This window comes from Podarcis melisellensis (genome assembly GCF_964234715.1).
Source record: "Podarcis melisellensis genome assembly, chromosome: 10".
Lineage (NCBI taxonomy): Eukaryota > Metazoa > Chordata > Lepidosauria > Squamata > Lacertidae > Podarcis > Podarcis melisellensis.
Window position 1 is genome coordinate 47,275,473 of NC_138542.1, and position 26,958 is coordinate 47,302,430.

The 26,958-nt window shown below is 46.1% G+C and overlaps 1 protein-coding gene across 2 annotated transcripts; it reads right to left on the minus strand.

Annotated features, from left to right (window-relative positions):
• Window positions 1-1,000: 1,000 nt before the first annotated feature.
• On the minus strand, window positions 1,001-26,094 carry MAFF (MAF bZIP transcription factor F). Of its 2 annotated transcripts, none has more exons than XM_081929242.1 (3): window positions 25,843-26,094; window positions 7,189-7,261; window positions 1,001-4,819 (listed from the first exon to the last, which is right to left on the minus strand). In XM_081929242.1, exons 2-3 carry the CDS (start codon window positions 7,222-7,224, stop codon window positions 4,406-4,408), a joined length of 450 nt encoding a protein of 149 aa, XP_081785368.1. In that variant the 5' UTR covers window positions 7,225-7,261; window positions 25,843-26,094; the 3' UTR covers window positions 1,001-4,405. The 2 variants fall into 2 exon arrangements, with proteins under 2 accessions (XP_081785368.1, XP_081785369.1); XM_081929243.1 differs by lacking the exon at window positions 25,843-26,094 and adding an exon at window positions 24,691-25,199.
• Window positions 26,095-26,958: the final 864 nt, after the last annotated feature.

A 26,958-nucleotide genomic window follows, 5' to 3' on the forward strand; every position in this document is an offset into this window, starting at 1 on the left:
ATTGAAACCTGAGTGTGTTTTAAATTCATCGTGATGTGTATGCTTCTTGCAGCAACCTATAATCTATAAAAGTTGGAGTACCAAGGGAGTGTTAAGCCAGTTGTATAGTACTCCACTGTAGAAGAGTTAAGCATGAGCGTAAATAATTCCCATTGCAATTGAAGGGTCTTCAGCACAGTTCAGCCAGACCCAAAGTCGTCTAACAACTTACATTTGCAGTTCCTTTGCATCCTTGACATTGCCAAATTCTGGCTAAAGTAGCCTTCAATCCATACTTTTCAGCAGGCCAATGTGTCTTGATTTTGTTGAAACATTGCTAGCCTGATCTCCCCCACCTCCATTTACAGTTGTACATCTATTGCAGTGACTCGTGCTTCCCGTGCCTCTTCCACATGGGAACTCCAGGCAACATATCTGTTGTGACCATTGACATGAAGTGGTTGTAAGGGTGCCACTGACACCAAATGGGTTATTTGCCTGTGATGTGAGTAGCAATGAGTGGCCCCAGTCCCAGCTCCCATCCCCACTTCATTTTGTGCTCCTCGTACCCAATCCCCATCATGGTATAGAGGGGGAGCACTTTCCTTCTACTCTACCTCTCTAGTGCAGGAATGTTCAGAACATCAGTTAGCTGGAAGATGGGGAAACCTGAGGTCTTCCAGCTGTTGGACTTGGATCATTCCTTCTATGCTGGCTGGGGTTGATGAGTGATGGAGTCTAGTGATTATAGGTTCCCTATCACTGACTTCACTTTTAATTCTTTTTAGCTCTGTGAGGTCAGCTGTGTGTTCTCATGTATACAATTTCCCTCTAAACTGGTGTGAAATGCATCCACATTATTGTCTTTCAAGGGTGTGTGTTACTGCCACTCAAAGATTGGAGTTCATATTTTTCAGTGGTGCAGAAGATCCCGAAAACTGCCCCCTATAGCTTCAGCCTGGCACCTCCCCCTGCTGTGAGTTTTGAGAAAAACACAAACCTCTTGTTTTTAGCTTCTCCGTTTTGAAAAAAAAAATCTGGCTTTATTTGTAAAGTCTACAAAATACAGAGGAGTCTGGCAGGACACTTACTGTAAGTCAGAAAATAAATAAGTACTTTTCTTGCTCTATAGAAGATAAAATGTGATTTGCATATATAAAATATAAAGTACGGCTCTGTACCAACATCCTGGCCGTGCCACAAGGCGGAATGGCATAAAGGACGTGAAAAATAACTTATATTCGTGCAATAAATAAATCACAGGTAGGAACAATGGGAAACAGGGGTAGGGGAAATGCTAAATAGGGAACCCCCATAAGCATCATCACAGGGTGGAGGGGGAGGATGGACGGACGGATAGACAGACAACACTGGTTTGGAAGCTGATTCCATCATGGAGGGGGATGTGATGTCACTGTAAGCTGCAGGATGGGTGAACCCAACCATATGTCTAAAGAAATCAAAGGGTCAATTGTTTGCCATATAAATAAGTCACTGTGGTACATGCCTGGAAGTGACTGCCCACAAATACTCACTGGTTCCTATATTAGCATATATATTTAAGGGTAGAAGGTACCTTCAAGACTCATCTAATCTAACCCTCCATGTCCTTTCATGGCTACCTGCATTCAAGCCAACCCTGTTTCCTTGCCAACATCTTAACATTATCAACGAGGTGGTGAACCTAGCATTCCAGGGCTGGTGAGATAGTAGGTGGTGTACGTTTCCTTTCCCCCCTTCTTATGCTCCCAGCTTGGGCCAAATCCGATTTCCCCCAGTGGATTAGAGGTGAGCATTATGCTTTAATCGGGTGCTGGTTCCTGCATGCACCATTAGCACATCTCTCTGCCATATCTGTCCCATGAATTCCACCCCAAACCTGGTTTAAAGGGAACAGCAGCTTTATTGAAGCCTGGCTCAGCACATATATTTTTAAACCCACTTAGCATTACATTTAAACTGAGCCTCTGCTGGGCTTCTTATGGCACCACTGCTCATTCCCAGTGGAAGAGCAGTAATCTAGAGGGACACTTAAACTTCAGAGGAGAAAAAACTCAAATGCTGACTGGTCAGCAATGCATAACTTTCGCTAATCAGTGTTATTTACAGTGCCACCTTATGTGTCTCTATTCAGAAGGAAGTCCTACTGAGTTTGGTGGGGCTTATTCTCCCGGGTGAACTGGGCATCTAGTATCAGGCTAACCAATGTCATGCCCTCCAAATAAACCTTGGAATCAAACTCCCAGCAACCCCCAGGATTGCACCCTTAAAAGGATGCTGGGATAAATATTGGGAGTTCTGAATTCCTCTGAGTAAAGCTCAGCTTCCCCTTCACCTCAGTTTCTCCAACCAACTTTTATCTGGGTAGTTTCATTAGGGCAGAAATTGCTTTTGGTGAGGAGCTCTCAGTTTTGGTTTGTGTAGCCAGGATTGCTTTAAGCTATTTTAAACTGCCCTGTGTGCAAATTAATCTTTCAATATACATTTGCTGGCTTGCGCAGGGCTGAGGAAATTGTGTTTCTTCTGCGCCCTCCCCTCCCTACACCAGTTGCAGTACCCCCTCCCCTCTTCCATACAACTGAATGGAGCAAAGAGAAGGGGGATGCAGGCCAGAGAACACTCATCCCTGTTTGATGAGTGTTCCCACGTGCAGTTTATTCTCCTTCCTCCACCAGAGTGAATGGACATCCCCCCACTTGTTTACAAAGGGGTTCATAGGGTTTTCTTTTAGCCTAGGTTAGGGAAGTGGAACTGACGCCTCTCCAGCTGTTGTTCGGCTGCTTCTCCCACCAACTTCAGCCAACATGAGCAAAGGGCAAGGATAATGGGAATTGCAACCCAACAAGAGATGAAGGGCCACAGGTTCCCCATCCCTGCTGCAGAATCCTCCTGACTTTGGGGCTGGGCCAGTCCTCTGCATACTTAAATTCTCCTGAAAGTAGATGCTTTTCAATTTTTGTAATGATGATGTTTAATTATTTCCTGATGCTCTGGGCCTAGTTTTTTCCACTACACAGGGAAGATGGAGAGTAAATATGGAAGTTTCTCTCCTCGCAATACCTCATCTGCCATTTATTTTCAAACAGGTTGATTTAGACACACTTTGCAGATCATACTGGGGTTTCTTTCTGACTGCCTCCTCTTTGTCCCCAAATTATCATACCCGTCACTCAGCAGGAATACTGCAAAATTGGGTAACAGGCCACCACAGTGATGTCTCTGGAAACTATTCACACTAGAACCAAATGGCTTTCCCAGGATTTCAGTTATAATCCTGTTTCCCCTTCCCCATCTCAACTATTTCACGTGCTTTACCCTTCATTCTCCTGCCTCGCCCCATCACTCCCCTCCTCACTTTCTCCTAGCTTGCTCTCCCTTTCCTTAGGACGTTGCTTCCACTCTACGTCAGAGATCTTGCAATCTCAGCCCAAGAGCACCGTTACAACGTAGTGTCCCATGAACTAACGTCACGCACACCTGCACAGCTGGAGACAGTGGATGCCTTTTCAAATCACTGCGGTGCGCTGTATTCTAGCATGCTATGCTAGAGTGGGATACCAGCAACTGACCTAGTCTTCTCGGCATGTACCTCAGTGACCCCTTCCTCAGATCGTTCGTACGACCGTACAGCAATAATTTCCTTCCTTGTCCCTTGCTGCAATTAGTTCCCTCTTTATTGTTATTGAGCCTGCCCACTTAGCAAAGGCCCAGGTCTAATTACGGCTGCTCTTGCTACAGCCGCTTCAAACCACACCCACAAATTGAGGAGATCTGAGCCAAAGGGTGCATGGCTGTGAGATACAATGAAGAGGAAAGGCAGAGTGACAACACAGACAAACACAGGGCCAGGATGAGAAAGGTGAGTTGACAAGGGTTCCAGAACCTTGTTTCATCCTGGATGGTTCCTGCAGCGGCAGCTCTCACCGACAACATGGCGGCTTCTACCTAGTTTGCCCTCTCACAGGAAGGTTATTTCCCTTTTGTAACCCTTGCGGCCGAAAGGTTCTCTGAGCCTGTGTTCCCAGCTTGTAGCAGGGAAGCCCTCTCTAGGCCCACCCCATTGCATCAGCTGGGGGCAAGGGTACGCAGAAAGGCAAGAGGAGAGAAACCTGGCAAACATAAAACGGGGGAGGGGGAGAGAGGAAAAAGGGGATAACTGGCCACTGCATTTCAATCCACGGATAAACATCAACAGTTAATTACGCAAGTCGGGCACCACCTTCCCACCCTCTCCTCATGAAGGTTAAGGGACAGAGGAGGAAGTTCAACATTCAGCCGTTTCGTCTTCAAGTTGATTCTGTCTCCTTTAGATGGCAGAAGAAAAGTGGAAGAAGGGGGAGGGGCCAGTGCAGCTACAGCCATTCTAGGTGAGAGCTGGGCAGAGGCATGGCAACAGGACTCAGTTCGCGACACGGGCTTACGGACACTAGGAGTATGTGGCCTGGTTGGAGCCAGATTTGACGATGGTGATGACGCTGGCAGTGGCCACCTTGCCAGTAGTGCCGTGTGCGGTGACCGTGCGGGCGAAGCCCTGCAGCGCCTCGTATTTGCCGCGCAAGGCGTCGAGCTCAAGGCGCATGGCGGCGTTCTCCCTCGCTAGCTTATCCACCTCCCTCTCCAGCTCCGTCTTCTGCTTCTGCAGCTCCTCCTTCTGACACACCCGCTTGACCCGGCAGCTGGCCGCGTAGCCACGGTTCTTCAGCGTGCGCCGGCGCTGCTTCAGCCGCGCTACCTCCTCCTTGGACAGGCCCCGCAGGTGGTGGTTCAGTTCTCGCACCGACAAACCCATTAGCTCTTCGTCGGAAAGGTGTGGCGTGTTCTCGCCCATTTCCCGTTTGATCTGTTGGTGAGCAGAAGGAACACGTGAGTATCGAGTATCAGAAAAGCTCAGGAAAAGGGGACGTGAGGTGAGGGAGAGCAGATCAGAAAGGCAAGAAGCCAAGGAGGAAGCTGAGCAGGTCTGGTAACATTCTGCACCAAGGAATCCCAAGTGCTCTGACAGTCGTGATGCACATTATAAAATGCATACATTATGTTTATTTGGGATGTCAAACCGGTGGCCCTCCAGATGCTGTTGGACTACAGCTCCCATCAGCACCAGGCAGAATGGCCAATGGTCAGGGATGATGGGAGGTGTTGTTTTTAACAACAGACCTCGACAGGACCACAGGTTCCACAGCTCTGTGGTAATTACACATACAGTGGTACCTCAGGTTAAGAACTTAATTCATTCTGGAGGTCCGTTCTTATCTGAAACAGTTCTTAACCTGAGGTACCACTTTAGCTAATGGGGTCTCCCGCTGCCGCCATACAATTTCTATTCTCAACCTGAAGCAAAGTTCTTAACCCGAGGTACTATTTCTGGGTTAGCAGTGTCTGTAACCTGAAGCATCTGTAACCTGATGCGTCTGTAACCCGAGGTATCACTGTACTTCCAACAGATACTCAAGAGTGCTCACAAAATATCTCTAAAATATGGGTGTGTTTTTATAATAAATTAAAAATACTGAACTTGGTCTGGATCTGACCCTGCACATCTATGCTTTAGTTCCATCGAAGTCCATAGGACTTACAAGTGACTCGTGACTAATTTATCCCATTGCTTTCAGTGGGACTAGTCAATGAGATTGAAAGTGTGACTAACTTAGTCTGGATTCAACTCAGTGACTTTGAAATGATTAGCATAACAAATCAGTAACTGGTGCAACAGGTGTAGCATAGGCTTTCTATAATCTAATATCCAGCACACTTTGAGGTGTGAGACAATTAAAACAGGAACGTCACCTTGTAGAGCGCCCCCCACTCCCTGGCTGCCTTAACCTACAAGCTTCAGTTCCGCACCCCTTGAAACCACACGAAACCTCAAGGCAATTACAGTGAACCAAAAAAAGATTTATAGTAGTGTTGTTTTGAATAGAGAAGTGGTGTACCAAAACAAGAAGCAGTAAAACTCAGGCCACTGATGGCTAGCATTAGGAAGGGACACCTGGACAAGATAAGGAATCAGGTGTCTCTATTTTCAATACCTGCTCAACCTCAAGGCCTCCTGACAAATAACACCAATTGCTCAACACTGCTTTATTATTATTATTTCATTTCCTCAAACATCACGGGTGTGCTCACCTACCACACACCCCTACAGGCTGTTTCGCGAGAAATCTCTCAGGAAACCGGCTTGCTCAGCTTCCCCTTCCATTATAGTCCCAGCAAGTGGGAAAACAAGTGTTATAATTTCCAGTTAAGACATTCCTTTTCCTTCCTGTTCCTAAGCTAACTTCTTGTACAACTTGGGTCAAGTTGTGTGCAAGGGGAAGCCCTTTAACTCTATATATGGGGCTGGGGTGGCGAAGGCCCTTGCACGGTTTAAGGAACATGGGGCCAAGGTGTCACATCAGACCGATGTTACCAAGAAAGAAAATACGGAGGGACTCCGATACAACAGGCAAGGTGAGCACATGCAGCACAAACTGCATGTAAAAGGCAGATGCAGCACAAAGATGGTAGTAAAAGGCAGATCGTGTTGAACAAAACAAAATGTAGTGCGATCACACCCTCAGAGGAAAAGTACCAGAGGAAGAGCACAGAATATCCTTCCCCTTTCGGCTCCACCCAGACTGGAATCTTTTGCAGACACTGTCTGCTGCCACTTTCCAAAACATATTTTTGCCCACCATGAGGATTAGAAACTCGTGTTTCTCAAAAAGCTTAAGGAAGTCCAGATTCTCAGGATCCTCCTGTGCCTGTTTGCTGGTGGGAGGGGAGAAAGTCTAATTCCACACACTAACTTCTGCATGTATATTTACTGGCTCCGAACATTCGGGGAGTAGGACAGGAAAAAGTGGGCAATAATAGAGGGAGGAAGCAGAGTTGTGAAATAAGAAATGGAGGGCCCAGAGAAAAGAGGGAAAGTGGAAGGCAGGGGAGAGTAAAGGAGGAGGTGGGGGAAAGCTACAGAAAACACACAGCAGAAATGCCGGGCAAAGGTGCTTTTGCATATTTCTGAATTGTTCCAAATGGGGCCAGGTTTTCCATTTAAACATATGGACAGTTGCTCACCTGCATAATGACCAGTCTCCCACACTGGCCCACAGTTTTGGGATGGATCACCCTCTCTCACCCTCCCATCCAGGCCTGACTTTGTCCTGATCTAGAGATCTATGAAAACAAGGGCTGGGAGAAGCTTGTTCTTTGGTGCAGAGTGACTCTTACCTTTAGGGCTTTGCTCGACAAGCTGTCAGATGACATTTTACGTTGCGCTCCCACCGATCCCCGGGAAAAGAGTCTGTAATTGAGCAGAACAGAAAAATAAAATAAAAATAAGCCTGTGATCTCTATCCACCTCTGCATTTTGTGCTCTCTGGTGGGTGGAGAGAGGCAACATCTGCCACACAAACGTACCCCTTCCTTTTTGCCCTGCTTGGGTCTCCCAACCCCATCATCCACTAGCCGTCGTGCCGAATGCACAGGCACAGAACAGACACTTGGATTCTTCCCTAAGAAAACCTTCCTTGTGGGTGGGTGGAAGGATTCTTCTAATGTTCCACAATTCTTTGGTCCAGTAGAGCAAAGGAGAGATACCAGATTGCTGACCCAGTGCCAGAATGAGTCATGCTTGTTGGTGTTGGTGTGTGTGTGTGTATACGTTTTAAAAATCTGTCCTGATTTTCTGATGTTGTCACACACTAGCCCACCTACCTACCCAAAAAGCTACACACACACACACACACACACAGCAATAGCGTCTCTACACTGGGCATGTCCTGCAGCTACCGGAAACTGCACAAGGGCAAACATTTCCTGAGAGGGAGGAAACAGAACGGTGGGGAGCCAGCTGGCGGGTGTGTCTCTGACATGCCACAGTGCCTAGAAAGCCACCAGGGAGAGAGAATCGACACAATAACTTTTTACGTGCACAGCAGAGGTATTCAGGCCGCTTGGCGGCCGGTGCCTAACAAGCAAGAATCCCCACATCCCGCAAGTGCAGATGCATACAGATCTGCTCTCCTTAGGGGATCAGGCATTAAGCAGTTCTGCCTGCAGTCAGGTCTCTGTGCATTTTTGGGACCAGCTGTTTCAATAGGCAAAAGGACTATCTCAGTTATATCCACTGGCAGAAGCCTTTGCATTGACACCGGTAACCTGAAGAATTTCTTGTTAAAAGATTCTGCAGCAAAAAGGGCAGTTGGCCCCTTTCACCAGCTACCATGACAACCCTGGCAAGGCCCCGCTGCTGCTGTCTGACCCTATTATTATTATTATTATTATTATTATTATTATTATTATTATTATTGTCAGAGCCACCCGTTGGTCCCAGCTCACAAGAGACCCAAGTCCAATCCAGTTTATTTACAAAAGTCTTTATTGAAGATCATTGCTCCTTTTACATTCCATCTCCGTGGCTCTACGTCTGTAACATTAGACCGCTGAAGTCCCCTCTGAGTCGGTACCGCCTCTACACCAGTTTAAGAGGCTTGTGCTGGACCACCTCTTCCTCTCCTTCCTCTTCCGCAGGGTCTTTCTGCCCCCCTGGGTTCCCTCCCGCCGGGACTCGCCCGAGGCTGAATCCTCTGACGCCTCTTCCCCCCTCCTTCGCGCTTTGGGGCCGGGCTCCTCCCCAGGGCTCTCTTCACTTCCGCGCGCCTCCACATTTGAACTTGGCGCGCGTACGTTGCTTCTGACCTTTCTCTCGACCGCTACACTGCTCCCGGTGCTACTCTCAGCCCCTTCCGGCAGAGCGCCCTGCTCCGATCTCCTCCCCCTGTCTCCTTCTTGCTCTGCTCCCTCTGACACACTGGTAACTCCACCCCCTTCACTCCGTTCCGGCGGAGCAACCGGCTCCGATCTCCCACTCCCACTGGGGGCTCTCCTCTCGCTCCCCTGCTCCTGATTGCTTCCCCCTTGGGCTCCCCTTGGTCTGACCAGGGGGGCTCCCTTTTGGGAGTCCTCTGACTCACTGGACAGACTCATGGACGACCTTTGGTCATTGTCATCCTCCTCCTCGTCTCTCTGGGATTCTTCCCCCTCGCTCTCTGTCTCCTCCCCCATCTGCCCTTCTCTCCCTGAAACCCTGACAATTATTATTATTATTATTATTATTATTATTATTATTATTATTATTATTATTATTTTCTGACCCAGCTCCCTCAGCAGTGCCCATTGGCTGGATCTATCCACCCTTAAAAGCAAAACAAAAACACCTGTTAATATTTTATTGGTTCTTGTTTCCCCTTAACAAGACAATCAACCAAGAGAAACAATAAAAGCATAATAGCAATTTGTACTGCAGTACAATTAAAATTAATGCCACCAGATCAAAACTAAAAGGGAGTTTGGTGGGTGAGGAACAGGCTGCAGTGGTACAGACCCCAAATGCTGGAGTGTTTATTCCTCTTTGCACCACTTGCTGAGCGTAGCTTTCGCATATGCTGCCAGAGCAGATAAGTCTTCCAACCACTGGGCAATCAGGGGAGGAAACACAATTCCCTCCCAGCATTGCAACACTAACTAGCCTTTTGGCCACCGACAGGACGTGCAAAGTCCAACTACACTGCCCTTCTGTCAAGGAGCACAATGTTGGAATATAACTGAGTGTAGCATGGGCAACTGTGAATTTTAGGGATTTTCCCAGGTCCAAGTTTATACTGACAACTTCCATCCAAATCAGTGCCAGTATAGGGCATGGCCAGATCATACGTTTCAGCACTGCCCCAAGGTACCACAGCACCAGCAGCTATCTGTGGGTACAAGGTGTCTGTTCAAAGCATCTGTGGGGCTACAGGTTTCCCATTCTCAATCTTTGCTTAGTCGTCGCTCACCTAGGGCCAGTTACTATTTTAGCCTAGCCTACCTCACAGGGTTGTTGTGAAGGTAAATGGAAAGAAACAATGCCCATGACCCTGAACTTTTTTTTGAAGAGGAGAGAATAAAAGCATTTTTAAAAAAGGTGCTAGAGATCAGCAAGGACTTCATTTAAGAGCAGGCTATTTTCTTTTTTAACAGTCATGCACTTTGAGCCTTTGGGGATAGGGACAATGAGATCCAAACAGGCACCACACAAAAATTCCCATTTATCCTACTGCCCCAGAAGCCTATGTAAATCAAGTATTTTCCAACATGCTGGCTGAGTACTGTTGATTCCCTTCTAAAGGGAAGGGGACTCCAGAAACAGACCAATGAAACCTGGATTTATTCTAAGCGCATAATTTGGGTGCTTGTGCGGAAAGAGAAAAGCACAGAGTAAGATCCGCCTTGCCTCTCTTTCTAAAACTTGATGGGAGCTCTACTTCCTTGATCGCAAAGAAAGGGCAAATTCAGTCAGGTCCAATTTAGTCATGTCAGCTTCAGCACCTGAGGTAAGCAATTTATTTTTGCAGGATTTTTATACACATTCCCTCACAGGAGCATCAAAGCCCCAGGAATGAAACCTGAGGCAGAAGTTCAGGCGTGGCGTTCTTTCAAATCCGCAGTAATTTTCCTAAGAGTCATGTTCACCACACAAAACAGACACACACACACACAAGGTTAGGGCCCAAATGTATTTGTGGAAGATCCCTGGCCAGAGAAACGGCCAGATGTATATTCCCCTTAGAATGAGAGGAGGAGGTAGAGGAGGGAAAAAGTTACTCAAGTCTGTTTGTTTTGCTCATACTGAGACATGCCTAGACAGGAGACTGGGGACAGATGCAACAGCGATGGGCACAGGCCCAGCAGTTAGAGAAACAACAGGTTCCCAAGTCTTGGAGAACAAACAGGACTGCCTGTTTGAGGAAGGCAGAAGTGGCCCACAATGCCAGCTTGGATTGGGGCACTGCTAACCTGCCCCTCCAGAACCAGGCCAGAGTTTCTTCTAGGAATAGAAACCTAGCCACACATGCACTCAGCAGCTTCAGCTCAGTGAGCAGAAAATACACTCATTTTGTTTGGCTTCTGTTGCCGCAGCTTAGTCAGTCACCATTTTCAACCCTCAGGGCAGCCGTGTTTCCATGGGAGGACAAACAGTACCTGTCTGTACAGTCAAATGACATTCAAGATGGGAGGCAGAGGGGAACCATGAGCTAATACATTTCCTGCCCAGCACGCAGCAGGCACGAAGCTATCCAGGTATAACTAAATAGGCCCGATTATGCTACTGGTTCAAAAAAGCATATCGAAAAAGAAGTGACTCTATAAAGACCTTCTTGGGCAATCATTTCATCTAACCATTGCACATTGTAACTCATTTGTTGCTGGAGTCCCAGGCACCTTTCCCCTTTTCTGGAAGGTGCTTGTGCCCCGTGACACAACTCCCTTGCTAATGTCATACTTTAAATATTTTTCATCTTTAACGCTTTAGGGGCTGGACATTCCCCTTCTTGTGCCAGTCAGCTGCATGCACACTGAAGAATATTCTTCCTTCCTATGAGTCCCAGGCATTCTGCAAGCCTCTTACTTAACTTCCTTTGTTAAATACAGCTATCCTCTCCAGTACATATACATACATCCCACATACATTACGAATCTTGGTTTGTTTTAACTATGGGATGGGGTTAGGTGTGAAACCAGCACCCTTCCCTACTAGGGTTCGTTTCACCATCTCACCCCAGACACTTGCCAAACTACAAAGGAGGCTGGTTTGTTTGTTTGTGAGGAAACTTGTGGCTTAACACTATATGCAAACCAGGCCACAACACACCTTAAAAGAAAACAAAAACAAGACTATGGACCTGCACCACTCAGTAGAAACCTGTAGAGGCAAAACATCACACTAAGATGCAGCAAGCTTGTTTTCTCCTGCTCCAGAGTGTAGGACCCAAACCAAGTTACAAGAAAGGAGATTCCAACTAAACATCAGAAAGAACTTTCTGATGGTAAGAGCTGTTCAACCATGGAACGGACTCCCTCAAAAGGTGGTGGACTCTCCTTCATTGGAGGTCTTTAAGCAGAGGTTGGATGGCTTTCTGTCATGGATGCTATAGCTGAGATTCCTGTATTGTAGGAGGGCTGGACTAGATCGGGGTTTCCAGGTGTTTTGGGACTACAATTCCCATCATCCCTGAGCACTGGTCCTGCTGGCTAGGGATGGTGAGAGTTGTAGTCCAACAACAACAGGAGACCCAAGTTTGGGAAACCCTGGACTAGACTAGAGTCCCTTTCAACTCTACAATTCTATTTATCTATGATTATATCCTTGTGTTGAAGTAGTTCCACTGGGAGTACAGCTGCAAGAGAAATCGAAAGACATCTTTACCGTCCCTTCCAGCCCAGGGTCTCTCAAAGCTGTAGAGTACAGTGGTACCTCGAGTTAAGAACTTAATTTGTTCTGGAGGTCCGTTCTTAACCTGAAACTGTTCTTAACCTGAGGTATCACTTTAGCTAATGGGGCCTCCCGCTGCCACTGCGCAATTTCTATTCTCATCCTGAAGCAAAGTCCTTAACCCGAGGTACACTTTCTGGGTTACTGGAGTCTGTAACCTGAAGCGTCTGTAACCCGAGGTACCACTGTACCAACAACAGAAAATCAGGGTGCAATCCTGTTGTTCTGAGAAGAATGTCCCACAGGCTAAAAGGAAAACCAGGTTTTCCTCTCCACCAGTGGAGAAGGAGTTCTGCTGCATCCAAAGCCCTCTCATTCCACCAACACACCCTGACATTGGGGCTGAAATGTATGTCAGTTATGGAGCTGGGGTATTTATTTTCCCTGGAAGGAAGAAAACTGAAGTGGAGGAGGGGAACCTGAAAAAAATTGAATGAAACCCACCCCACTAACAACAGCCCAGCAAGCCATGAGCGTAGTCAGGAATTTTGTTGGGGGGCGGGCAGAACGTCAGTTTGGTACCTATTTTTAGGGGGCAGTTGCCCCCCCCCCCGGCTACACCAATGTAGCAGTTTGCTTTGGATTCTTCCTTTCCAGGACAAGAAAGGACAGACAGGAAAACCCCACTCCCACTTGAAGCACAGCCCTGCCAAAATAAATCAACTTTTTGCCACTCCACAGAAGGCCAAGCGCCACTAAGCTAAGTGGACCTCTCTCGGGAGGCAATCTATAGCTTTGGTGCATTTTCTTTAATCCTCTGGATTCACTGCTCCGGACTGAGCAATATTAACTGACAAGCAGGCCACAGAAATAGTTAGCAAGGCACCCCAGGGTTTCCCTCCCACAAAAAAAGTGATCAAGGTGGCCATGTGCCCTACTTTAGAGAGGACAGTGCTTTCTTTCAAAGGCTGCCTGGCCCAAGTCCAGTTTAAACGATAAAGAACACTAGATAGCTCCGTCAGTAGAGCGCGAGACTCTTAATCTCAGGGCCATAGGCTCAAGCCCCATGGGGCAAAACATTCATTCTTGCAGGGGGTTGGACTAGATGACCCCTGTGGTCCCTTCCAACTCTATGAAGCTATGAAAAGGAGAGAAACAGAGCAGGGGCCTTGAAAGTTGCCCCTCAACAGTTGGCAGCACCTGGACTGTAGACTGAGCAGGCACACAGGTCGCCTCAGTAACAGTCTTCCCCACTTCAGCGAAGTGCATTTTTTAAAATTTCTATTTAAATTACACCACTTATTTCTAAATTTGCCTCTACCCATTTCAATGAACACATGGAAATGTGTGTCAATCACTGTGTTGATTGTCAATGCTGGGGATGAACCATCCCATTTTTGCAAAGCTTTCCCCCTCCACTACCTAAATACATGTAATGTATCCCCTCTGAACATCTTGCTGCTTTGGTAAAGGCAAGGGTTAACACTGAAAGCTCAGCAAGAGTTAATAATGAAAGCTCAGCCTTCTATTTGCCTCATCCAGGACCCTTCTTACCCTGTAACAGGGAATGTCACTGCGACAAAGTTTGAGAACGCCCATCTGCATGTAAAGTTACTGTACTTCTAATATTTCTATTAGCCATTTGTGGGCGAATTCAATTTTCAGTCGCTTTGAAACCTCATCTTGGCTGGTGCATAAATGGGGTGTAAGCGAATAAATACATAAACCCACCATTTAGGACCTCCATACAGGCTGCCCAGGATTGCACCCCACTTGGGTGCTGCTAACACAGTGGTTTTAAAAGGAAACAAACCAACATTTGTCTGTGAATGTAGCCTTAGAATTATGAACAAGCCCCAAAGAAGCATACAGTCAATCTCCTCCCCAACATCCCATCCCATCTGAAACTAAGGACACACTTTTAACAACAATACCATCTTTGCACACAGAGAGGAGGTTTTTTTGGTGGCTGTCCCACAGGAACTTAACTCCTACAACCCCTAGATGAAGAATCTTGCAGAAGTGTTAAAAGACCTCTTTGGGCTCAACTTGCACAGTTAATTAAGACAGAAGAGGAATGGTATTTTCTTCTTCTTTAGCCAACCTGATTCTTTTTCTTAATCATTATCTGCCCCAAGCCCTTCAGACAGGCTTGGCTATCCATCTAAATAAATAAGAGAGGGAGAGGGAGAGAGGGAGGGAGGGAGAGTCCTTTGAGGAGGACTGATAGGTTAGAGACAGCAGGAACGTGGGAGGGAGAAAAGCCGGCTCACTGTGAATCAGCAGAAACAGGTTGCTAAGGCTATCCGTGTTGCCCTCTCCACTGTGCAGTCCACCAGTACAGAAGGTTGAAGCGGACTGCTGCAAAGTAGCCAGGCATGCAAGCCCTCCCCTGCCTCCCCCCCTGTTCACAAAGCAGGGCTGACGGACAAGCCACAAGGTAAACCAGGACAGGTAAAGGAAAACAGGAGAAGATGTGGCGTGTCAGGGTTTGCGCAGATGGGAGAGGGATGAGATTCCCCAGCCAATGACAGCAGAGGAGTCAAGATGTTCTGGAAGAGGAAGCAGCACAAAACACTCAAAGGACTGCAATACAGAGAGAGCGTCCCTGGCTTTTATTCTGGGCTTATACTCAGAGGTATGGGAGCACTGTATGTGCCAGAGGAAATGGCAGGGTAAGCCAACCTTTCCCAATCTCGCGTGCGCCGCCTCCACCCATGATGTTTTGGACGTCGATGCCCATCAACACAGCCAATGGCCAGGAATTATGGGAGTTGGGAATCCAGCAATATTTGGAAGGTATCACATTGGAGACGCCTTGGGTACAGGAAAGCCAGGTGCCCCAGCGCACGTCAGGTGCAGCCAAGGTATACTTCCAGAATCAACAGGGAACAGAGGACACAAAATGAATCATGTGTTCAGCCTCCCCACCCCACACACTGGGAAGAAAAGAAGGAAGAAAGGAGACTGGAAACGGGAGCTGAAGCAAGGGGTGGTTGGCTAGTGAAGTGTTGAAATCAAACTCTGAACGAGGAAGTCCTCTGTTCACAATCAGTGCTGTGTCCAGATTTTGGACAGCTTGGGCAAAACATCCTCCATGGGCCTTTATCCACCAATGGGACCACCTGTTCTCCCTGCCACTGTCACAATCTGCTCACTTGTCAGAAAAAGAGTGGTCGCTGAGGAGGAGGGAAAGACAACACACAATGGGGGTGGGGAGTGGATCTTGGGAGTCCCCCATCAGTGCGGACCCTGACACTAGCCTTTGCTTGATCTTCTCCCCTGAACTCTCTAGGTGGCCATAGGTAAGGCAATATCTTTCAAGCTGAAATTCTCAATGCACGTGGACACAGTGGAATTTGCTTCCATGTACATTTGTAAAATTTGCACTGTCAGGCATGTTCCCCACCCCAATCTGCAGTATGGGGATGACACTGATCTACCCTAGAGTTTTCGTGAAAATTAGCGCATGTTCCATACACTGAAGCTAAGGATTTTAATTTTTTTTTTAAAAAATAGTTCTATAATACTAGAGAGAGTCAGGGCCTTTCTGTACAACTAAGGAATGCCGACCACAACCACATTTCAACCTCTGTGAAATACTCCTGTATTATAGTAGCACCACATTGCATCCAAGTGGGTAAGGATGAGAAGAAGCCTTGCAGCAGAGGAAGCTTCTTGCAGGGGCTGGGATACCCTCCCTGCAATCTTCCCACCCCAATTTTAAAGTGTAAATAAATGTGTGCTCCAGCACAAAAGAGAGGGAAGGGTGGAAAAGGAAACGCCATGCTCAGATATCTTTATAATGTAGTTCAATGTGCGGATTATAATGTTGCTTAAAGTTGCAGCTAGTACAAAGTATGGTGGCTTAACAGCCCACAGGGGTGGAATATCAACAAAGAATTGCACTAGCTCTCAATTAGCAACTAAAGTAGGTGCAAGGTATTGATATACAAAGGTGCATTGATATACAAAGCCCTATTCAGCTTGAAGCTGGGAACTAGGATACCTAAAAGACTATCTAAGCCTTACATTCCCAACTGATCATCACTCTATTTTGCAATCATCTGGAGGTGCATGCCTGGGAATCATTGGATCTGGACTGTTTTCACACACTAATACCCCATCCTGTAGAATGCTATCCATTATATTTGGAATGAATTGGAATGAATTTCTGGAACCGAATTGCTTTTTCTGTGCAGCCTGAGCAGGAGCAGTCACCGTTAAGAAGAGGTCGGAATAGGCCAATATATATGGGAGTGTCCTTGAATCGAACAACAGTTCCTTAACTTCTCAAACTCTTAACCTAGCTCAAGGTTGTCATCTGAACTAGCCAGATGTTTAACTAAGAATCAATCACAGTCAGTCCATCATTTGAAAAATAAGACTTTAGAGCCATCTTGCCCCAAAATAGCAAACAGATATTCCGTTTTGGCAACTGATACCTTGGTTTAAGGAGCTATTTGGCACCAGGCTTATAGATCTGCATTTATAACACTGCCTGCTTTACTCAAACCTTTGCAGCTGTTTAAACCTGCATTTTCCCTCTCATTTAACAGAAGTGCAGCTATCCCCACCCCATATATACTGTCTCACCCTTTCATGAACTTGAGAGAATTTATCTTTAAGGAAGTTCACGGAGTGCTGCAGGCCACTGTGTGTGTGACGGAGAGGGGGGCAGTGATTTGTGCCAGACATCACTAATTGCATCATAGGGAATGTCCAACAAGTCTCCATGACACTTGTGTAACCACATTCCATGAAGCAAGCAGAGTAGGTGGAAGGGGGAGGAGTACTAGGGGGAAGTACTGCTCTCCTCACCTCGCTGGGACATAAAGAACAGATGGGTAGACTGCATACAACTAACTAGTAAACAGAATAACAATTAATAAAGCCATTCATTGGAAAGGCTTAGAAGCGCACAACTGCCTGAAGTGCCCTTGGTGTTATACTTCTCAGGATCAGGAAACTAAAGACAAATAAGAGGTGTATGTTAGCAGAGGGTTGCCATACGTCTGGGAATTCCTGAACATGTCATCTTTTGGCAGTCCTACAATCCAGGGGCAATTTTACACTTTAAAGCAAATGTCCTGGATCTTGGATTTTAAAATTTGTGTGCATGCGGGTGGCTGTGGTTCAGGCTCTTGAAGTTGCCCCCAAAAAAACTCAACGTTTTGTGTCCAGATTTTTATCTCTTGAAATATGGCAACCCTGTGTTAGGATATTTAAATAGGTCTATGGGCTTGTGATCATTCTCCTGCCCTCTTTTGGAGGGCAGCTTCTTTGCACCCTTCTTATGTTTGAGGAAGGAGGCTGCAAACAGCTAGGAGAGAAAAGGGATTACTCTGAAAGATAAACATCTGTTTACCTTAACGCCAATTTAGTACACGCATCAGCAACCCTCTGTGCTTTCAGCACTGTGACTGAAACGCAAGCTAGCTCCATAGAATTCAATGGGACTGCTGGCCTCAACACAGCTTGAGAGATGGTTCGCAACAGGGCATTTGCATATTTCTGTGTACTTTTCTCTGTCCCCGAAGAGCATGTTAATTGAACTTGAAAGCAAAAGCGAGATGCAGACAAGGTGGAGAAGAACAGCACAACCCAAAGTGCTGCATTCGACATTTGAGTAGACCCATTAAAAATAATGGACATTATTAACTTAGCGTCACCGATCATAATGGGTCTACTTTGAGATGGGCTGTGTACACGGCAAACATTTAAAGCACATTCCTTAATGTGCTCTAAATGTATGGTGTGTGCACAGCCTAGAATCCCAAGGCTACAATCCTAAACCCATTTATTGGGGAATAAGCCCTACTGAGCACCATGCAACTGAGGAATCGTGCACAGGATCGAACTGCACGGGGACTCACAGAAATGACATCATCTCCGGGTGACTAAGGAATAGCAGCACAAATGCATAATATGATTCAGCAGGAACATGGGTTAGAAGTCAAGACAGTAGAAATGGACGCAGCACGGTGGCCAGATTCAAAAGAGGACAGAGCCCTGTTAGGAACAAAGAAAGCTGCCTTATGCCGAATCAGATGACTGGCCCTTCTAGCGCCCACACAATGATTGACAGCAGCTCGCCACGTTTTCAGAAATGGAGTATTCCCCAGCCATAAGTGGCGCCACCGTGGATGACCTGGGACCTTTTGTATGCAAAGCAGTTGATCTACCACACAGCTTTGGCTCTCCCCAGTCCTCTTTTTCCACTTGGCCCCCTAGTGTGCAATACCAACCAGCCACAATACTGATAAGCAACCAATCCTCGTCCAACCACAACTCCAACACCTTCAATAACTGGCATAGGGGCTCCAGACAACTCAGTGGGTGGCGGCAGAGATCAAAATAAAAACTCTCATCCCATTTTGCATCAGGTTCACTGAGCCCACCACCGTCTCTATGTAAACTCTGCAGCGTAAGCTTCAAAGCCTTTCAAACTTGGGAGTTGCCAACTCATCACCTAGAGGAGTTAAGGCAGGAGATAGTCCTTATATTTTGCCTGCTGGCATAAATCATTATTATGGCAATAATTTAAGTGAAGCATTCCAAGATGTGCGCTGTCGTAGACCTGGCATCCAACTTCTAATGAAGCTTACTCACCTCACTAGAGAGTTGCTACTTCAAAACTAGCCGATACTTCTCAATGCTGTGTATGCTATTTTGAAAGCAGAGGCGGCTTATAATTGCATATGCATAAACATCTGCAGACAGTTGAACTCCGGCATAATAGCATCAAATGCTCAAGATAGTTCCTCGTAGGACACCAAGTTGTGCTTTCTAAGCCAACAAGAAACAGAAGGTTTACATTACCACTTTCCCCACCAAGCAGCAACTTATTGAAACCCCTTCATAACCGATGTTGCTGGACTACAACTCCCATAATCCCTGACCACTGGCTGTGCTGGCGGGGGCTGATGGGAATTGGGGGTACAACATCATCTGCAGGGAGGTGGATTTGTCAGCGCTGCCTTATATACCCAGAATGGCTTTCCCACTGTGTTCTCCAAATCAACGTCCATCAAGTTTCAAGAACTACCCGTGTCAGGAACTATGCCAAAGGGAGGCCCAAACATTGCAAACTGTTTTCCAAAGCTTGGATTCGCTCAGATCAACACTGCATGAAATCAGTGTGGTAGAAAAGGGTCAATAATCTGTTATTTGTGAGCAGACTCAGTGTACATGGCTCTTTCATAAGTAGTGTGTGCAATGAGACAGGATCCTGCTTCCAATCTAAATGTTGACAAAGGAGGTGGGAGAAAAGGGAGGATGCAAATGGATTAATGTGATCAAGTGCTAATGTGGATCTGTTTGGTATCAACCTATATTATAGAATATGATATGTACTGGAACATAATTCCAAAGGGCATTAGCCAGGCACCATCTCTGTCTTTCTGGTGCCTACGGAACACCTTCATCTTTAAACAAGCCTTTCAAGTGGCTTTTTTATCCTAGTCTGCATCTGTATTGGAACTATATTTAACTGGTTTAACGTGAAATGGTTTGACATATGGAAATGTTTTTAAACTTTTCTGCTTGCAACTGTTTCGTTTTGTAATTGTATGTTTTATTTCTGCAACCAGCCTTGGGACCTTCTGATACTGTAAAGGGTAGGTGAGAAATCAAAATACCTCGGGTTAAATACTTAATTCATTCCGGAGGTCTGTTCTCAACCTGAAACTGTTCTTAACCTGAAGAACCACTTTAGCTAATGGGGCCTCCTGCTGCTGCCGCGCTGCCAGAGCACAATTTCTGTTCTCATCCTGAAGCAAAGTTCTTAACCTGAAGCACTATTTCTGGGTTAGCAGAGTCTGTAACCTGAAGCGTATGTAACCCGAGGTTACCACTGTAAATAAAAATAGTCTGAGGGCTGGCTCAGTCATTACAGCATGAGACTCTTCATTTCAGGATTATGGGTTCAAGTCTCACATTGGGCAAAAAGACTCCTGCACTAGATTACACCTGTGGTGCCTCCCAACTCTACACTTCTATGATTCTACTGTTGACTTGTTGCCAACATAACCTTTGTTCAATACGACCCTAAGCTGATTTTAGGTCAGAGAGAACCAGGTATCTGATAGGATTCTGATAATTCTGAATTTAGGAGATGAGGGTTACTAGGTCTCTCTGGGTACTATTGCAAGATTGCCCCAAGTCAACAGGGGCTGCTATATAAATTTATGACCTATGGATCAAAAGACCATACATTTTATGGTCCTTGAACCAAATTTATATCTAAATCAAAAAATGGACATAGCGATTTGAGGATATTGTGACGTGGTATGGAGACATCTATAAGAAAGAGTTAATTATTTGCTTAATTTCTATTCTCTGAAAGAAGCCAGCTCAGCTTTAAGACAGCAGCTAAGATCTCTGTCTCTATGTAGGTCTGAACTTTCACTTTCCATTAGGATGGAATCCAGTGTTGCAACAGTCTCATGCCTATAGGGGTGGCTAACCTGTAGTCCTTCATATTTTTTAGACTTCTTCATCCATAATCCCTGGCCATTGGCCATGCTTGCAGGGGATGATGGGCAGGGAAGTCCAAAAACATCTGAAAGACCACACAGGTTTCCCATCTTTGTGCTACATATTAGAGGAGGGCTGACACATACTAGCGTATTATCTGTGGCAGGCAGAAGAGAAGAGAAAGGAAACTCTGAACCCGAGTGGTATTTAAAGATTAGTTTCCCCACCCTTCTACGCTTCTCCCCTTTTCATATGAAACACAATTTAGTCCGCTTAATTCCATGTCAATTTAAAATTAAGACAGGACAGAGTAAAATGAAAATGATAAAGACTCACAAGGGTGAATGAAGATCGCAGCAAGGCCCTCGGGCTCAGAGGGAGCCCGGCTACACCCTGGCTTCACAACTCAAATTTGCAGACCAGCAATTTAAATGCTGGCTCAGCTATCCGTCTTGCTTTAGGTGACCTGTTCACCTTTTTGTTATTTGGACACATGAATTTATACTTTTTTACCTTTCTCTATGCAGATTTTTGCAGCCATCATACAGTACTAGCCACTCATTTATTTTTTTACTTTCTTATATTTACACTCCACTTTTCTTATATCATGGAGACTAAGGCAGCACACAAGTGATTCACAGGAAGTCACTCAACCAGGCACTGATCAGATCCGGACCGACTTGGCTTCAGTCAAATAGCTGCCAACTATAACTTCAGACAAGACAGCAATAGCCAGCTTGCAAACCCACCCAGAAAGCCTGATTCTGAACATCTGAATCAGGTCACTGACTGCTCTGAGATCTTGTGATGAAGGGTGGTATATGAATCTAAATAATAATAATAAGGAGGAGGAGGATAGTAGTGGGTTCCTGCACCTTTAATAGTCGTGTATTCCTGTCTAGTCCTGTCCTTTATATCTGACAGCTCAAGTTTGAACTCAAGATAGAGAGGCTGCTTCTAAACTGGTCCTTTGACTTGATACCTTTCACATGTCATGAGTCACAGTCATCCCAAACAAAAACCTACTAATGCTAACAGCCTAGTTTTCCTTGGAACAGAGCCTCATTGATTGCAGGTGAAACTGCAACCCATTTACTCACGTTTACTCAGAACCTGCTCCATCAAGTTCAATGGCATTTACTTCCCAGTAGATCTGAATGGGATGGCAACGCATGGCAAATCGCACCTGCCAAAATCCCTTCTTCTACACAACTATTAAAGGTGCAGGATTCAGCACATCAGCTTTTTTCCCCTTCATCTGGCTACCCTATCTAGGAAATGCACTTGGGATCAATGTGCCAGTTTTCTATTTATTTAATAGATACCACCTTTCAGCAAAGCCTCCAAGGCAATTTACAATAACACAATAAAATACAAATCTCATGTGATAAAGAGCAGCACCTTTTAAAAAAACGAAGCAACATTATACACTGCTCCTAAGCAGTGTAGGGTTTAGAAGATAAGCACAAGTGCTTTGAATTGTCCCCTATTCCAGCAACATCTTGCCTTCCTCGTTCATGTTATGGGAACCAAAACAATACTTTGGCTTGGGGAGGGGGAACCACAGGTATAGCATCACATGAATGCGCGGGAGCCCATGAACAGTTAAAGTGTCATCATCAGGATTTGCAGTTATGCAAACAAACAATGTGTGACAGCTGAACAAGCCCAGACATTCAGATATATACCACAGCACACGAAAGTTCCCTCAGCAGAGAGAGGGGTGGGGCCAGAGCACATGTTTCATAGGCCAAGAGGTACATTTCCCAACATCTCCAAATAAAAACCTGCAGGTAACAATGACAGGTGCTGCCAGTCAGTGTGTGTGTGTGTGTGTGTGTGTGTGTGTGTGTGTGTGAAGACAACACTGGTTTAGACCAACCAATGGTTTGGATTGGAATAAGGAAGTTTTGTATTCTCAGTTTATTCTGTCCCAATAGTGGAGGTGGCAAACTTTTGGCCTTCCAGATTTTACTCAATGACAACCCCCATCAGCCTGAGCGAGCACAGCCAAAGGCCAGAGATGATGGGAGGTGTCTTATAGCAACATGGGGGGGGGAGGCAAAGGTTCCCCACACCTGCCCCACAGAGTCTAAAAACAAGTTACGCACCACCCTCCTGAATCCATTTCGCCTCTTCCTCCCTGTCAAATGCTTCTCTAGGGAAAGATACCCATCTTTCTGTTTCTCTTTGAAGTGCCGCATATATTGATGGTGCTAAAGATAATATCAGCCAGCTTTGACCAATGCTTTCCTCTTTCTAGCTTGCCTGGACTCTTCCCACCTGCATTTGAGAGAAACCTGCTGCAGTGTAGCTGCATGTGATCTGTGTATGCATGTAGGAGGACACATTCAGAGGTCACAGTTACTTTTGGCGTGACCAGCATTGGCTTGGGGGGCTTTCAGAGGGTTGGCCAACCTTGAAAGTGGCTGAGAAAAAGGTTAGCAAAGTTCTGGTGCAGCACACGTTATCTTCAGAAACAACAAGCACCAGATTTTCTGTGCACAGAAAGCATTACTAAATGTAGGCCTAATGAAAGAATTTCCTAAGGAGAGTAATAACTAGCCTGTGGACCAAGCCATTAGTTGGAGAATTACATTCCTCAGAAGCCATAAACATGCATCAGAGAGTTTATAGCAGGCCAGAGATGGAACCACAGAGTACTTGTCCGTGGCAAAAGTTTCTGTGAAAACCGCAACAGCTAATTGGGCTCCCAAAATATTGTTATTATTACTTACTCCTGGATATTGATTTTTTAAAAAATATACTATGCAGGCATTCATACACAAACATTAGGCCCTCTTTGTAAAAAGCAGAAAATACAGTTTTCCACTTATATGTTAAATATGTGCACTATGTTTATAGGGGGTAACTTTTTATACCCTGGTGGGTGGGGTATAAATAACATTATTATTATTATTTAAAAGCACCTTACAGACTTAGAAATTCTGACCTGTGAGTCCCTGAACTTGAATGTGCCAAACAACTGAGAACTGACTATATGCCTTGAATGATGTTGTTTTCCTGTTTTTATACTAAATGAATCAAAATAAAAATTAGCAGCCAGGGAATTATCATTATTTTTGTTGCCTGCCTGGAGGGAGGTGGTCTGTTTTGTTGTTTACTGTATCATCGCTTAAGAAAACTGAAACAACACATTACAAAGAATCAAGGAATTGTAGAGTTGGAAGAGACCCCACGAGTAATCTAGCCCAACCCTCTTCAATACAGGACTCACTTGTTTTTACAGTTTTCTCACATGTGATTGTATCTTTGGAGATCTTTGCTTGTTTTCTCACCCCCTGGATTTAGTAATTTTCCTAACTATGATATCTATTGGGTAACCTTTGCCTTTCAACCTACAGTTTTTTCCTCTTCTTTCAACTGCCCCCCTTTTACCTTCTATTCTCTTTTCTTTCTCTGAAGCGTTTTATCTGTCACCTACATGTACAGCCACCACCCAACTCACTGGGAAAACTGTAGCCATCTCGGCTGGACAGGCTCAGGTAGGTCTTTTCTGCAGCGTGTGGCAAGACTACACAACGGGATACAATATAAAAATAATATTTTTAAGAAAATGCCCAAAGAGAATCAAATTACTAGTCAAATAATATAAAGTGGGTAGTGTCAAATAATAGAGAACTGGTTACTCTCAAGCTCACGCTAGATGCTAGTAGGGTGGCCAGATTCAACAGGGGCCAGTGACTCTTGCTTCTTTCACAGTTGCATAGAAGACGGAATATCAGTAGGTGTAGCTTGCAAGACAGGTTTCCTGGTGCCCACCTGCCACCTACTCTGGCTTTTTTGAGGCACTGGGCGAAAACCACATTATTCTTCTCTTGCAGCCTCTTGGGTTCCAAAATTATTCTTTAAATTGAGGTGGCTGTTTTGCTTCTGCTCTCTCTCTCTCTCCCCCTCCCCACATTGTTTGAGCTTTGTAACAGATGCTCATTTTGTTGCTTTCAAACAACTGGCAATGTTTTATATCATATTTTACATACCTGCAGCCCTTCAGCAGTTGCTGGACAAACCTTGATCATCCCTAACCGTTGGTGTGGATAGGAACTGGAGTTAAGAGTCCTTTAAAATCTGGATGGCCACAGGTTTCTCCTTCATGATCTCTCTCTCTATATATATTTATCTCGGCAGTTTTCGGGGGGGATTCCTTCCTGATCCCAAATAGTTAGTCAGGACTCCCCAGGCATAAAGGATACTCACAACCACCCAGCCTTATTCTAGAGAGAACATTCACACAGCACTGCTCCAGACCGGAGTACTCCCGTTTTATTTTTGTCCTTAAAAAATGCTGACCTGGAAACTCTCCTGTGGAAGTTTCCCAAAGCCCCCCTCCGTGTTCCCATTCCTTGACCTCTTGTCACCAGACTCCCAGCCCCCTTCCGGAGGGTCAGGGAACCTGCTTGGGGAATCCCTCCTCCTCGACGCGTCTCCCCCGGCCCGCCAAAGCCAGTACGCCGTTCTCTGAAAATAAGAACTGGCGTTTTTTAACTACGCGGTATGGCGTGGGGGCGTGGGGGGGGGAGAGTAAACAACCCTAAAACAGAAGTCGGACCTACACATAACCAGAGGATTTTCTGGCGGAGACCGCCTTGCCACCCCGAAACCCACCATCAGATCCCAGATCACGTCCGTGCCAGACAGACATCTTTACATGTGACCAAGGCCGCAGCACGTGCATACACATGGTTAATATGAACTATGAGTAACTCCAATGTTATTAAGCGATTTCCTGCTTTTTTGCAGCTGTCTCGGCTTCCTCGCAACTGCGTGGATCGAAGACGGAGACCCAGAAAACGGGGGGAGGGTGAACCCACATCCTATCCATACCCCCCCCCCACAGACGAAAACTACGCTCGTGGGCAGAAAACGCTGCCTAAAAGAGCCTCGCGAGTGGATAATGGCTCTCGCTCTCGTGTCCTGGAGGAAATCGACACCAGCAGCCACTCCTCGCCACCGAAAATAAAGCCACGAAACGCGGTTTTCCGCCCAGCCGTCAGCCTCGGTGCGCCCGCGGTGTGCGCAAGGCGCCCCGGAGCCCCGGCGAGGAAGGCGCCCGGGCGCCCAGAAGCAGAAAGACGTCCTCTGACGTCTCTAAGTTTCCCTACTACAGAGTTGCAAACGCGCCGTCCACTTACTTCGCCCGAGCGCCCCGAGTCCGCCTTTTGTTCGCTGCCCTTCTCCTTCCCTTCTCGCCTTCCTTGGGGAGCCCCCGCGTTTTTCTCGCCGATTCGGCTCTCCAAATCTCCTTGTTTATTTCTGTAAACGAAGTTGTTGTTTTCCGAGGAGAAGGGCTGAGCTGGGCTCTGCGCTGCGATCTGCTGAGTTGTAATATGAGTTTCCTGGAATTACTCACTCACAGGATTCTTTTCATTCATAAAAACACAGTCATGCGATGACATCATTCTTTCCCCTCCCTCCCCATCTTAGTGAAGGGCACAGGCAGGAGAGAGGTGAAAGGAAGCTGCCATCTTGGTGCTGGGCATTTCGTCTTAAAGGGACCCGCGCCTAAATCTTTTACTAGTGCGAGTGCTCCTTTTCCAGAATTAGCCGTTCAATCGCTATCTGCACCCCGATACAAACAAATGGATTGTTTCTGAGGAAAGAGGGAGCCACTGAAAGTCAGGAGGCAAAAATGCCAGCTTCAGCTATACAACTATTTTTGTACACCTTATTTTGAAAAAGCGCCTTGTTTCTGAGCACTATAACTCACAACTTACTAAATTCGCCTTTAACCCAAGGGTGGGGAATCTGACCTTGTTGGACTCAACCTGCCACGAGCCTCAGCCAGCATAGCCCAAGGTGTATCACATTCCTGCTTTAACAACTTGCGATGGGCCGGAAATCATCAGGAAGTGCACATGATGGGAAAACTTCATTGCATTAATTTCTGCCTGCTCCACAGGCCTGCAAACACATTCCAAGACCACCGCTGTTTCTCTTGTAAATCCTTCATAGCGATAGTCTGCTTGGTCCTGCTCCCTTCCTGTTAAATTTTGCTACAGCTTTCAGTTCGCCAGGTGAGAAAGAACACACCTCTTCAAGTGAGATAGAGCAGGAAAAGAAGAGAGAGAGAAATACTGTACAGTGGTACCTCGGGTTAAGTACTTAATTCGTTCTGGAGGTCCGTACTTAACCTGAAACTGTTCTTAACCTGAAGCACCACTTTAGCTAATGGAGCCTCCTGCTGCTGCCGCGCCGCCGAAACACGATTTCTGTTCTCATCCTGAAGCAAAGTTCTTAACCTGAAGCAC

Excerpts from the sequence above, each read along its gene's own strand:
- MAFF (XM_081929242.1), bottom strand. The coding sequence starts at position 7,224 with ATGTCATCTGACAGCTTGTCGAGCAAAGCCCTAAAG. Across the intron at positions 4,820-7,188 it reads TGTCGAGCAAAGCCCTAAAG|ATCAAACGGGAAATGGGCGA; the intron begins GTAAGAGTCACT and ends GCTCACCAACAG.